The sequence below is a fragment of the Gastrolobium bilobum genome, unplaced genomic scaffold (assembly GCF_033153095.1).
Source record: "Gastrolobium bilobum isolate Gb01-03AN ecotype WA unplaced genomic scaffold, APGP_CSIRO_Gbil_v1 utg36104, whole genome shotgun sequence".
NCBI lineage: Eukaryota > Viridiplantae > Streptophyta > Magnoliopsida > Fabales > Fabaceae > Gastrolobium > Gastrolobium bilobum.
This window is the reverse complement of record NW_026899283.1, coordinates 61,574-76,903: the sequence shown is the minus strand read 5'-3', so window position 1 is coordinate 76,903 and position 15,330 is coordinate 61,574. Positions and strand designations below refer to the sequence as shown.

General features: G+C 34.5%; 2 protein-coding genes across 2 annotated transcripts; one reads left to right on the top strand and one right to left on the bottom strand.

Moving 5' to 3' along the window:
• Window positions 1-621: 621 nt before the first annotated feature.
• On the bottom strand, window positions 622-4,033 carry LOC133289158 (uncharacterized; the record flags this gene model as incomplete). The annotated part of the gene is made up of 3 exons (XM_061487027.1): window positions 2,917-4,033; window positions 2,154-2,769; window positions 622-1,990 (listed from the first exon to the last, which is right to left on the bottom strand). Coding segments are annotated over exons 1-3 (3,102 nt in total), but the record flags the coding sequence as incomplete, so codon positions are not given.
• A 3,027-nt stretch (window positions 4,034-7,060) lies between these two features.
• LOC133289157 (uncharacterized) lies at window positions 7,061-10,236 on the top strand. Its single transcript, XM_061487026.1, has 4 exons — window positions 7,061-7,766; window positions 7,953-8,487; window positions 8,578-9,233; window positions 9,563-10,236. Exons 1-4 carry the CDS (start codon window positions 7,061-7,063, stop codon window positions 10,234-10,236), a joined length of 2,571 nt encoding a protein of 856 aa, XP_061343010.1.
• Window positions 10,237-15,330: the final 5,094 nt, after the last annotated feature.

Here is a 15,330-nt window from a genome sequence, read left to right as displayed (position 1 = left end):
CCCGAACCCATAACGAATTACGATCAGTCATGATTTGGTGACCTAGCTTCATGATAAAAGCCATATTATTCTCTTTAATTTTACGAAAACCAAGCCCCCCTACATTCTTCGGCAAACAAACTGTCTCCCAAGAAACCAGGTGAGCTTTCCTTCGTTCAGAAGTTGATCCCCAAATGAAATTCCTAGTTACACTCTCAATACGATCACACGTACCACTAGGAATAATACAAGTTTGCATAGGATATTGAGGAATTGCAGTAAGAACTGACCTAGCCAAAGTTGATCTTCCTGCCAATGAAAGAGTACGTTGATTCCAGGCATTTAAACGAGCTTGCATCCGATTTAAGATATAGCCAAACGTACTCTTTGTAACACGGCTATGACGAAGAGGAATACCCAAGTATTTACCCAAGTCATTTGTAGGAGAGTAGCCCATCAACTGGCTTAGATTCTGCACTCGGGTATGATTAACGTTTCTGGATAAGAAGACTTTTGTTTTTTCCTTGCTAACCTTCTCACCAGAGCACCTGCAAAAACAATCAAGAATCTTATTAATAATAACAGCTTGCCCTTCTGTGGCTTCTGTACACCTTTCACAAAAGAGATAACTGACTCACCCACCTTATCCCACTGAGATTGAAAGAAAAGAGCATTAAGCCCATCCTTCCCAGGCGACTTGTATGGACCAAAAGAGAAGACTACATCTCTGATCTCCTTACTGTTTGGCATAATACTCATCGTGTCTAAAGCATGCGCTTCAATAACTGGAAAAAAGCCACGAACTGGAAAAGCCGGTTTAGGTAATGGATCTTTTGTGTACAGATTTTCAAAGAAAGAAACAGCCATTTCCATTAAAACCTGTTGATCACCAATCCAAACTCCCTCTGAGTTTTTCAACGTATCTATGCGATTCCTCCTACGTCTGGCAACCGTCACAGAATGAAAGAAACGCGAGTTCCTATCTCCAAGAGCAAACCAATTCAATTTTGATCTTTGAAACCAAGTAATTTCCTCTTGAAGATAAATCTTGTCTAGTTCCCTCCATAGATCCTTTTGCAACATCTCAAGGCTATGACTGTACTGATAACTAAGACATCTATCAATACCTCTAATCCTTGCATGCAAATCATTCTTTCTTTTCAGAGCAATCCTATAAACATTTCTATGCCATTCCGAAGCATTAATCTGAAATGTCTCCATAGCATGCATCCAGTTTACATTGTTTGACCAACATCCATTAACCACCTCATGAAAAGTGCTCTCTGTTAACCAGGACGCTAGAAAACGGAAAGGACGCTCCCCTCTCGGATAAATAGCAGGTTGACCTTCCCATAATAACACTGGTCGATGATCTGAGCCAAAGAAAGGCAAGTTGAAAGCCACACGGTTAGGGAAAACCAAGTTCCAATTATCATTAGCGCAAACCCTATCAAGACGTTCCTGAAGATTTCTTCTTTGCCAAGTGAAAATAGGACCTTGATTGCCAATGTCAGACAAGCTACATTCATCTAAACAATCACGAAATTCCCTCATGCTATTCCAGTTATGCCCATTACCACCTAGCTTCTCATACTCATACAAATAAGTGTTAAAATCACCTGCTATCCCCCAAGCTGCATTCCTCATGGACTGATCAAACAGTGAAGACAGAATTTCCCACAGCTGAATACGTTCCTGTCTTCGCGGACTTGCATAAATAAAAGTCATGAACTCCTCTCTATTTTCTTTTACCCAACAAATTTTAGTATGGACAAGTTGGTGATGAGAAAAAAGAACATCCACTGAAACTTCATCAGTGTTCCAAAGCACCCAAATACCGCCAGAAAAACCAACAGCATCACGATGAAAGTGACCAGAAAAACCAAGACGCCGAATAGCTCTATCCGCCATAACACCACTCAATCTAGTTTCTAACAAAGCCATAACTTTAATACTGTATCTATGAGAAAGATCCCGAATTAGAGGCGGAAAAATCCTTTTCCCAGCCCCTCTACAATTCCAGGTCAAAATATTCATAAAAACAATCTTAAATTTATCCGAACAGAAACCGGCCCTAAGAAAGAGCATTGGTATAGACCGAAGTCGCACCCAAAACGTCCAAATTATCCAAAGGGATAGAATCCTTGTGAGTTTGATAAAAATTCCTCATTAACGTAAGAGCATCTGGTGGTCTTCCATGTTTACCTCCATTATCCAAGCCACTAGAAGAAGGAAGAGTCTCTTGCTGATCATTAACCACATGAGACGTCTTCCTCTGGAATTTAGATATAGAAGGGTGCAAGACAATTTGTCTATCTTGGAAATCCTCCGACATATTCTTCTGAGAATCAAGTTTAAAATTATTCTTTTGAGATTCTGCACCTTTTGAAGCATTTAATCTGCCTTTGCTAATATTAGCATTCTGGACCAGCTGATGAACTTTAGCAGATGATGCAGTTGCTTTCTTCTTTTGGTTCTCTTTGAATTTTACTCCTTGACTTTGGACCTCTTTTCTCGACTTGCCCGCGGATAGGTTAGCAGATGGAGAAACTGTTTCCATTTGAATATCCTTTTTCACCAACGGTTCTTCATTATGAGCAATTAATTCCCCATGATTAATTCGTGTCAGACCAGATTCAATGCTGATTGAATCAATCACTGGAGAATCAGAAATAATTAAGATATTATTATCCTTTTGAGCCAACTCAGCAATAGCTTGAAATCTTGAACCTGATTGAATGACCTGTCTGTGATTAGGATGATAATTGGAAACTGCCTTATTACGTAACGCTGCATTATTAACAACGCCAACTTGTCTCCTACCCGATGGTAATGATTCCTCCTTTGATTGTGCTATGCTCCTTGATTCCTCCTTTGATTGTGCTATGCTCCTTGATTCCTCCTTTGATTGTGCTATGCTCCTTGATCGACGGTTACGCTGCACTAGCATCCAATTCCCAAACGGTTCCTCCTTCGCCGGAACAGAATCTTTTTCCGGCTGCTTATGCACCACCGAGTCAGAAACTTCAGGAGAATAAGCCGTAGTATCTTGTTGAAGATTACTATGGGAACACTGATCCCTTCTATGCCCATACTTTCCACAAGCAAAACAAACTAAGTGGAGACCCTCATATCCAACATGGAAGATACGATCAGCAATCCAGAATTTGGACAAAAAGCCTTTCCTAAGATCAACTTCGACACAAATTCTAGCAAACTTTGCTCTCTCTGTAATATCACCTTCACCAGAATCACGTTTCCTGATAGAGTTCCTATCAATCTTCAATGTGCGACCAAAAATACTACCTATATTCCACAAATGATGAGAGGTATAGAATTCAATAGGAAGTCCTGGAATACGAATCCAAACTGCCAGCTTTCTGATCTCATCATCATAAGGATTAAAAAATGGACGCCACCGTTGAACTACCACATAATGATCAGCTATGATCCAAGGACCATCCTCCAAAACATGAGAGTAATCATTCTTATTTGAAAATCGGAACAAAAAGTAGTCATTCTCCAGATCAATGAACTCATATGTGCCTGAGATATTCCACATTCTCAGTAAACGATTGAGTAAGAATCTAACTCCAACTTTCTTCCCCAGAAGTTTCACAATCACTGCCTGTCTCCAAGGTCTGCAACCTTCTAAATGCAAGGCTTTTGGAAAAGAGTACGTTGGGCAAAGAGGATCCTCCTTACCATCAACCGTAACAAAGACCTCATCCCCTTCTTCTTCGTCCTCTTCCTTACGTAGTTTTTCTACCCAATCTTCCTCATCGCTATCAGCAACATGGGGTCCTCCATTAAAACCAAGAAGAGAATCTTTATATGACACCAACTTCCTGTTAGATGAATCACCTGACTCTTCCTTCTTTTTTCCCCCGTTGCTAGTCACATTCACCTGGATATCCTCCTCTGCCATGTGATCATCCATAGGTTGATCTTCCATAGCAGGGCCTTTAGGTTTTTTTGTGCTTCGATGGAGAAGATCTTCCTCCTCCGTCGTAGCATCTCTCGCCTCTTTGCCGGTTTCTCTCTCTTCACTCATTATCTCTTTTTTTTTTGAAGCTCACGGGAAAAGAAATTCTTGTAAAAATTGAATTTTAAAATTTAAATTAAAATAATTAAATGACTATTTGTGGTGGCAGACATAAAAGAATAATTAATAAATAAATATGGTTTTGAAATTCGAAATTTTAATTGGATAATCAGGTGTTTTAATTGCTTTTTATGTTGGAATTGGTCGTCTGATATGAAATTTGAAATGGTTTAAAATTTTAAATTTAAATATGGATGGTGGGGAAAAAATTTCTTTTAAAAATCGAATTTTAATCTTTACGTGCAAGAACCTGGAAGCATATGAAGCTCGAAACGCCTACATTTTTTTTATTATATAGTTATTTTGTTTTTAAACGTTGAAACAGATAATGACATTTGTCTTTCATGACCAGAAATTGCTCCCTCAAAAAGAAAAACATATATTTAATTAAATTACCGAATAAGTAATTAAAATTTATAATTTTACGAATAAGTAATTTTGTAAATTTTAAATTTTTATTACCCAAAATTATAAAGTGAAAGCGCACATGTTCTGACCATCAATTTTAAATTTTAAATGACTTCTATCTTAATGACGTTTGTCCTATGTATCTTAATTGCACCCTGCAATTCGAATACGGCACTGTCATTTCTGCACACTGAGTTTTTTTGATCTCGCAGACTTTTCTTTTCTATTTTTTTGGTATTTTTGGGAGTATCTCTCTTTTCTCTTCGTTTTTCCGTTGAAGCACATCTATATACATATAAAGGAGAGTTTACAAAGTTCTTAATTTATCTTCTCTTTTCTCTTAATCAAAAGTTCTTCCAAGCAAGTTGGGTGCTGTCATGAATAAACATCAATCAGATTTCCAAACTCCCCAAAATAAGAGAAGAAGGACGGACCGTTTAAAAAATATTCTGAGTGATTCTTCGACCTCAGGCTGTCGTGTGTTGTTTCCCTTTACTGGTAAGTGCGAAACACTATCCTTCAACCTGTTCATGGTTCGTATGTTTATTTTCTGTTACAGAAGTTTCTTTGTTGTTCATTTCTTTTTACAATGCTTACTATGAACATAAGTTGCGCTTCTTTTTTACTCCTTTCACTATGAACATAAGTTGCTTTTGTTTTTTTTTCCAGTCATAACATATCCCTATTACATGTAGCTGTAGTTTACAAAAAATATATAAATAAATATATTTCTTTGTATGCAGACTTTGATAAGTTGCTTTTGTTTGTCATATTGTAGAGAATCTATCTCCGTTCACTGACACCCAGACCAGCAGGTATTTTTTATTTCGCTCTGAGTTCTTTTTGTGTTGCTTTGTAATGGTTGATTTCAAATCCTTTTTAGTTCCATTAGATGTTATTTCTGATTGTGCAAAATATAACATGTAGACTTTCTGAAGTAAGCAATGTACACAATCAGTTGAGCTGCAATAGACAATAGCACCGTAATATTACTAACGGTAACATTACGTTCACTGTTAAATTGTAGAAAAGTATTTGTAGTTTAAACCTTAAAAAAATAATATGATATAATTCTTCGTATGTAAATGTTATTAAATTTTTTTTCTTCAACGTGTATGAGTTCATATCAGTGTACAGAACACATGTTTATTGGTTGTGTATTTGTTCTCTTTTGTAGAGAATCTATCTCCATTCACTGACACCCAGGCCAGCAGGTATTTTTTATTTCGCTCTGAGTTCTTTTTGTGTTGCGTTCTAATGATTGATTTCAAATCCCTTTTAGTTCCATTCGATGTTGTTTATGATTGTTGCTTTTTATAACATGTAGACTTTACGAAGTAGGCAATGTACACAATCAGTTGAGCTATAACAGACAACAACTTCGTAATATTATTAACGCTAACATTACTACAAAGGTTGTGTCAATTAAATTCATTTGGTTTGATATAAAAATATCTCCGTAAGTATTTAATTTTATCGTTTGCATCGTAATTCATTTGGTTCAAAAAATTGGCGTCCTCATATTTTTTGATAGATACCAAAAATACTAAAATGAGGCGAAAAAGCATACTGGCTGAAAAGAAAAATTCTAGGCGTTTTATTAATGTAGACAATATAACTCGAATTGAATTTTCCAAAAAAAAAAAAATATAACTCGAATGGAAGACTTAACAGGTAATTTGTCATGTGCTGCTTATTGTTCATTCATTATTTTAATTGGATAATCAGGTGTTTTAATTGCTTTTTATGTTGTAATTGGTCGTTTGATCTAAAATTCGAAATTTGAAATGGTTTAAAATTTTGAATTTAAATATGGATGGTGGGAAAAGAATATTAGCTGAAGGCAAATCTATTATCGAAAAAGAAAATATAGTAGCAGATATTTTTTTTCGGTACATAGAAGATACTTTTAATTTTACTATAATGATAACCTTTTTTATCTAAAATAAAATAATGAAACTTTATTTTAAAAGCTTGTGTTTCCTTCTATTTTTTCCCACCCATTGTTAGGGGGTTATTGACTCCACAACATAAACCTCACGTTCTACGTTGTTATTAAGACGTGTAAAATAATCGAACCAAATCAAATTGAATCGAATGGAATGGAAACACATTTTTCTCAACTAATTTTAAGAATTGAACTGATTTTATAAATAAATTTAAAAATTAAAATGAATCAACTAAATACTCAAATGAATTTTGATCTGGTTATGAAGTATGAACCGCTTCTGAAATATAAATAGCTTCTAAACTGTTTTTGAACTTATTTTGAACTGATTTTGTGAGAAAATAAGAATAATTAAGGGTCTATTTGAATTGACTTATAAAAAAAAAAATTATGCCTTTTAATTTTAGAAATATTTTTTACAAAAAAAATAGATTTTAAAAAAATATTTGATTTTTGAATTTTTCTTTTTTTTAAATTAATTTTTTTTGCTTTTTAGAAAAAAGCTTTTTGGTTTTTTATGTAGCTGTAGTTTACAAAAAATATATAAAAATTATTACAAAAAGAAATCAGCTGTTTTAATTGATTTTTGTGTTGGAATTTGTCATCTTATCTAAGATTTTATGCTTATTGTTCATTCATTTTATGATAGGGATATTGTTGTTGAGACACAAGATAGAGTTTTGGAGCGTATAGATGTCAAGCATCCGTTGTATCTTGGATTGCAGTATCCTTTGTTATTTCCTTATGGTGAAGATGGTTATCGTGATGATGTCGAGCGATCTTATACATCCCATGGTAGGACTAATCCAAGATCCACTGTTAGCATGCAAGAATTCTTTTCGTTCAGAATTCAAATGAGATCAGGAGAGTCCGAAGTTCTCCATCACTCAAGGAAGCTTTTTCAACAATTTTTTGTTGATGCTTACACTATGGTTGAGTCTGATCGGCTGAATTTTATTCAATATAACCAGAGTCATCTCAGGGCAGAGTTATACAAAAAAATTAAAAATGCATTTGACAGTTGTGAAGATGAAGCTATAAACACTGGAAAGCGTATCATTATTCCTTCTTCGTTCACAGGCAGACCTAGATATATGGCTGAGAATTGTAAAGATGCCTTTGCAATCTTCCGTTGGGCTGGATATCCTCATCTGTTTATAACGATCACCTGCAATCCTAAGTGGCCAGAGATTACCAGATTTCTTAAGGCAAGAAAACCCAACGCTGAAGATCGTCTTGATATTCTTTGCCGAGTATTCAAGTTCAAATTAGACGAATTGCTACATGATTTAAAAAAGGGTCGTGTTCTTGGCACAGTTAATGCACGTAAGTGTATTGTTGAGATTATTTTTTTTTCGATTTTTATGACAAAATTTACACATTGACATATAGAAAATAATTGGACAAACCGGACCACAATTTTATGTATCCTACCAAAAAAATTCAAAATAAAAATCGAAAAAACCACTTTATTGATTTTAACTAACTCTGTCTGTTTGTTTAATGTAACAGATGTTTGTATAGTTGAATTTCAGAAACGTGGACTGCCTCATGCTCATATTCTACTTTTCTTGCATCCCTCCGAAAAGCCTAATACTGGACTTGACATTGATAATTTGATTTCAGCTGAGATTCCTAACAAAGATTCCAATCCTTCACTTTTTGCAGCTGTCACGAGTTATATGATGCATGGACCCTGTGGTCCTGACAATTACAAGTCTCCTTGCATGAAGAACAGACATTGTTCAAAGAAATTTCCCAAGAAGTTCTGCTCCCGTACTTTTATTGATGATGATGGATTCCCTCATTATAGAAGAAGAAATGATGGAAGTGTTGTCAAAAAGAACGGCGTTGAACTTGATAATTGTTATGTTGTGCCGTATAATGCAAAACTTCTTCTAAAATATCAAGCGCATATCAATGTTGAATATACTTGTCAAAGTAGTGCCATTAAATATCTCTTTAAATACATCCATAAAGGGCAAGACAGGGTGACAGCTGCTATAAATCATTCAGATGATGAAATCAAAATGTTTTATGATTGCAGGTTGTTGAATTCATATCGGTTATGTTTCCTTTCGTTACTTGGAATAACCTTTTTCTAACTTAATTTGAATTTATTGCTTATATATGATAGGTATGTGTCCGCATGTGAAGCTGCTTGGAGAATATTCAGATTTGAGATTCATTACAGATTCCCCCCTGTTCAGCGATTGCCATTTCACCTACCCAATGAAAAAAGCGTTGTTTTTAATGATCATGCTTCAATAACCGATGTCAAGACTAGGGCGGAGTCTAGACAATCAATGTTCGAGTCTTGGATGGATGCAAATAAAAAATATCCAGAAGGTAGAAATCTTACTTATGCAGAGTATCCAACTCAATTTGTATATAAAGAAAGTACGCATAAATGGCATCCCAGAAAACAAGGATTTTCAATTGGAATAATAAATCGTTTTTCTGCCAATAATGGAGAAGATTCCTATCTCCGAACTTTACTTAATTTTCAAAAGGGTTGTACAAGTTATGAAGATTTGAGAACGGTCAATGGGGTGCTTTTTCCTACATATAAGGATGCTTGCTATTCTTTGGGGCTTTTGGATGATGACAATGAGTACATTGATGCAATTAAGGAGGCAAGTTCTTGGGGGTCAGCAACTTATCTGAGAAATCTGTTTGCCTTATTGTTATTTGGTAACTCAATGAACAGGCCTGGAAATGTTTTCCAAAAATGCTGGGAATTACTATCTGACGATGTTCTTTATCGGCATAGGCAAAGAATTGGACGTGAAGGTAATTGTCCAGAACAAATTTTGTGTTTTCATTTATGTGTATTGTGCACTATAATTAATATTCTTGACGTTCTGTATCGTGCATTCATTTATGCAAACAGTTTGCTTATGTTTAATTCACTTGACCTTCGAAAAAATGTGAGCATTTTTTGTTCCTTCATAATAAAATTACATCTATACATTATACACCGTCATATTCTTAATATTTGGTTAAAAAAATTCGTTATGTTTCACACCCTCTGCTTTGTTCATAATTTCGCTTTATTTTTCTTTCCTCACCAACTTTGTCTTTGTTAATCTTTTTTTTTTGTATTTTTCAATTTTTTTCAGCTGCTTTGCTTACAGAGGATTCTATAAAAAACATAACCCTGGCAGAAATCGATAAGGTGTTGCAAAGCAACGGTAAATGCCTCTCTGATTACCCATCCATGCCGAGCATCATGGGTGAATCTTTATTGGATATGCAGAATAGATTGGTGATGGATGAATTGTTGTATGACAGATTCTCTTTGAAAGAAGAGCATGACAGACTACTGAATTCACTCACTGATGAGCAGAGGGTTGTTTATGACAAAATAATTTCAGCTGTTTCGGCAGGTAAAGGAGGATTTTTTTTCCTGTACGGCTTTGGTGGGACTGGAAAAACATTTATTTGGAACACCCAGTCAGCATTTGTTCGATCTCAAGCTGAAATAGTGCTTAATGTTGCTTCTAGCGGAATTGCTTCACTTCTTCTTCCTGGAGGACGTACGGCACATTCTAGATTTCGTATTCCTATACAGATCACCGAAGATGCAACATGTAATATAAAACAAAATTCTACTTTGGCAGAGTTGTTGTCAAAAACAAAGTTAATCATTTGGGATAAAGCACCGATGGTGCACAAATTTTGCTTTGAGGCTCTTGATAGAACACTTAGAGATGTTCTTAGCTGTGTTGATATGCCCTTTGGTGGAAAAGTTGTCGTTCTAGGAGGTGACTTTCGGCAAATATTAACTATATAATTCCTTTCAATAATTTTTTCTTTTCCAAATATTGTTTATATATTGTTTATGATTCATTTGGAACAGCAGCAAATACCAATAGTGCATGGCAGACGATATTTTACAACTGTTGTGAGTATCGGTTGGGCATATTTCTTATTATATTGCTGTCAATATGATATTTATATTTTTTTAATGGAGATTTTGCTGTCAACCATGGAATTTACTGTGTTTAAATTATTATATTTTTTTTGTTCCTACCTTAAAAGTTACACGTTTATGTCATACGAACAAACCAATTTTCTTATTAATTCGTTTACGGGACAAACAAACCGATTTTTTTTTCTCCGTGCATCGCACGGGTAATCAACTAGTTAATAATAAAATAGTGTATGAAGCCAATATCTGAGCCAGATACATCAATGAAGAATAAGGAAATAAATGCACGAAAACCAATATCTGAACCCAAAACTTCAACTATAAATAGAGGCCTAGCCTAACCAAACCAATTCACTCTTCAACATTTCTCGTATACTATTATTCTCTCTTCTTAGTTCAAAAACTTAGTTTATTTTATTTTATATTCTTCTAGTTACCAACCGGTTCTCTGCCCCAAATTACTCTTTTCTTCTAGAAGTTAGCAAAAATGAAGACCAGGTAATCCTAATCTCTAGGTGGTTGTAGATTTGTTGTGTATGAAATTTTATTGGGTGTATCCTAATCTTTAGGTAGTTATATGTTTGATATATGTAATCCTAATCCCTATGTTCTCTTAGGATACTTTATATATATGAAATACATTGTATGTAATCCTAATCCCTAGGGAGTTATAGGTTATATTTATATGTAATTTGGTATATGTAATCCTAGTCCCTAGAAATAGGTTAATTATATGATATTATTGGGTTTAATTTTTATTTTTATTTTGATTAATTATATTGTTGGGAATTTTAATCCTCTAAAAAAATATCAGAATTAATTGTGTAATTATTTATATTTGAATAATGGATTTGGAAGTTTTGATATTCTTGGATAAATGATTTGGAAATTATAATGGATTTGGAAATTATGATATTATTGAAAGATTGAATTTTGAAATTATACTCTTGATTAAATTGATGTGGAAATCATGAAAACTATTTGACAATTATGAGAATCGTGACAAGATTGAATTGATTGTATGTGATTGAATAAATTAATAGTGGGAGGATAGCTTTGGGATGGTACCTCCCAAGGTGATGAAAACAACTTTTGGGCTTTATGCCTCCGATGTGAAACTGATGTGAAAAAGATTATATCCGTTCTTCCCAAAGTGGTATATGGTAACAGTGGTTTTTTCTCGGGGTACTAGTAGCAACTTTGGGAAGAGGTGTGCACACTAGGAAGATGTGAATTGATTATGGTCAATTTTGATTATACGTGGCTGGTAACAGTGGTTATTTTCCGGGTCACGGGGTAGACTGGCAGGGTTTCCCCGATCTACCATGGTTCTCTTCCCACTAAATATAATGAACTTAAACATTATTAATGAAATTTGTTATTTGATTTGATTATTAAGAATGTCATTGAGTTGTGAATATTATCATATTATGATTAATGTTGTGCTAAATATATTAGTTGATAATTACCAAATACATTAAATGAACTTAATAAAGATAAATATTATATAATGGAATTTTAATTATTATATTGATATTTGATTTGATTAATGTGGAATTGATTTGAACACTATTTGATATTTGATTTAATTTGTTATTAATTACATTAATTGTATTTTTATTGGGATTACCAGCTTTGCTGACTTTTGTGTTTGTTTAACTGCAATGATCCTTCACGGGAGAGCAGATTTTCAGTGAAGCATGTTGCAAAGGATGGGGCTAGCTGTGGTCAGTGAGGATCACGACTCGAATATTTCTAGCTAGTTCCTAAGTTTAGAAATTTTATGAGATTTAAATAAATGCATAAGACATATTTCCTTTATTTAAACTTTAGTCTTTGGTTTTATTTTAATGTAATAAATTTAGCCTTGCACCTGTCCATTATACAGGTGCGGCGGTAACATTCCCCAAATTAGATTTAGATTAGCTTCCGCAATATTTCTATTATTATAATTGTAAAAAAAAAAAATTGAATTTTGACAATTTATTTATTATAAGATTGTTTTATATATTGTTAGAAATTTGGGGTGTTACAATTTTTTTTTGGCATAGCTGATTCATGACATGGTATCAGAGTCTTAATTATGAGATGATCTAGTGTTAAGCGAGATATGCATTGTCATGCTTCAAGCTATAAAAGCTCAAACATTTGAGAGAGTTGGTTTTTGTCTTTTTGACAATTATATAAGCTTTTAACCGGTTTTTGGGCATCTTGCTTTGAAGAATTCATCACTAGTATGGCTTTAAACTTGCTAAATAGCACAACACCTTGTGTTCACTATTCAGTTTATACATATCATAAAGTAGGCAGCCATTTACCTGCCACAAATTTTTATATCTTGAATGAAGGATGTTTGGTCAGGTGTCAATGTCTGACAAATAAATTGAGGCTCTACTCTCTAACTAATATTTGTTCGTCTATAACCATTAATTGTTGTGGAATCATGATGTACTTCCTAGTGCTAATTTAGATACGCAATGCTGTCATTATTTGGTTCGGTTCATAATGACAATGAGGCCATTTACTTACCTCTGCTTAAAATTTATGTCTAGCTTAATAGTTTTTGAGTTCTGTAAAGAACCAATTCAATCCAAAAACTTAAACTGTTGGGTGAGGTTACATTAATGATTTTATATATCTCCGTTCACTCACACATTCACTAATTAATAGTTTTTGAGTTCATTGGGCTCGAAGGGTGGACAATGCATCAGGCCCAGCTACCTGTACTAAGAAACTCTACAATACTGAATTAATTAGTAATTAAATGGAGGACGGTGAGGATCGAACCAATGACATCGAGGCTCTGATACTATGTAAAGCAACCAATTACTCAATTCATGCCCTTTTCACTACACACACTCACTCTCTTTTATTCCCTCCTCTAGGAATATTCTAGAAGCTTTCCTAACAAACTAACTAACCTCTCATCCCTTTCAGCCCATAGGCCCATCAGTTTGAAAGTTTGTTTCTAATTAGTCTTGACTAATCCAAATGTTCAGGATTTTTGCTCTTGTAGATCGCTTCCAATGAATTTGAGAAACATTTTGCATATGGACTAGTCAACTTTGATTGATCATCATATTTCAAGTTTGGTATCTTCAAAATTAGTGTTCTCTGGCTTGCTCATATCTTGGAAGGTGTACTATGTTGTTTAAATCTCAGAATTTTATGATTGTTGGATTGGTCCTAGTTTCATTTAGAAGCAACTTGAAACATGTGTAACTTTTGATATACATATTAGAAGTGAATGGTTTTATTTTGGGTTAGAAAGATAATTTAATTTAGTTTAATTTGTGAAAGAATCAAATCTTGACATTAAATAGGTCAATGCCAGTTCACTGTGAAAGTCAACCATGTAGATGATACCAACAACATTGATTTGAAAGAAGTTACCTAGTTTAAATGAAAAGTGACACATTATCACATACATGTATAGAATCTTATGTTAATAATAATTGTTGTTGATAACAGAGTATTATGAAAGGACTGCAAATTATGATGACATTATCTTATATACGCCCAATGTCTATGTGTGCATGGGGAGAGGGATGAGATAACTTTGAGACGCACTCATTAATTTGTGCTTATGTGTGACATAATATGAAAATGTGAATTGATATACTCTCTTAAGGCTTAGACATCCACTTATATGAGAATGTTGATAGAAATGAAGTAAGGAGGGATATGATGATCATGAACCAGAAGGGGAACGCATCTCTGGTATACAAGAATGAAACCCCGGGTCTAAAGACAAAAACCCTTTTAGGAGATTCTGATTCTCCTATCAATGGGAAATGTATCTTCGGTATATAAACATGAAACCTTTGAAGCGCAAGACTTTAGATAAATACCTCCAGCTTGCCTAACGCCAAAGAGAAGCTGTATTTTTCCCATTTGGTATACAAGATGATGCATTGGTAATATGATATGATGTTGTGTGAATGTTAGTTGAAATACTATTTGGTGACTTGCAGAAGGCGCGACATTTTCCCTTTTATGCAGCATAGTTTCTACCTCACTTTGTCTTTAAACTCATCCCCCCCTTGTGTGTGTTTTTTTTAATGGAAATAACAAGGTCATTCATGCCAAAATTTAGTTCATATGTATCTGAGCTATGGTTTTCAAAATCCAAGGAACGGAATTAGATAGTGATAGTATTTTATATGGACTTCGAACCCCTGCGAGGTGTATGACGAATGCTATCCATATCCAATTCCAATGGGATAAAGTGTTTTAATTACAAAATTCTAGAGCCAAATTTCTCAATATAACGACAGGTAGCAGGATGATATAGTCTTGTTGAACATTTTAAGACCGGGAAAATGGGATGAATGAGAGTTAAAAGTGAAGGTTTTATGATTACAGTTTTGTGATGATGTGTTTAAGTGATTATGCCATTACGTGATAGATTGCTTGACATGTTACAGATGGATGTTATTTTTAAAATTGATTGTTAGAGAAATATATAAAATTAATTGTTGTAAATAATAGTTTAGAATAGTAGTATAGAAGTCCCACATCATGTATATCTCTTTGTATTTTCTTTCTTTTGAGTTATATAATAGACTTTCCGCTGTGTAGTTAAGACACACGGATTACTTATAAATCTTCTTGTTCTTGATATTCAACATGGTATCAGAGCCTAACAAGATCCGCATCTTTCCGGTAGACCCACTGTCTACCGAGTAAAAATCTTCCCGAAAACTGTCACCATCGTCAGTTTCCAGCCACCGTCTGCCACCACCGTCCTCCACCGGAAAAATTTTCCGGCCCCCGGTTTGATCAAAAAGTACATCAACGGACTCAGAAGAAGCCGATCTACCCAACGCCGCAAGACCCACCGTCATTAGAGGTTGCCAGCGTCATGGACCACCATTTGACCGCCGTTGACCGCCACCACCGATCACTTTTTAGGCACTTTTTCCTGCGAGCCACCCACAGTTGTGATCGTCACAA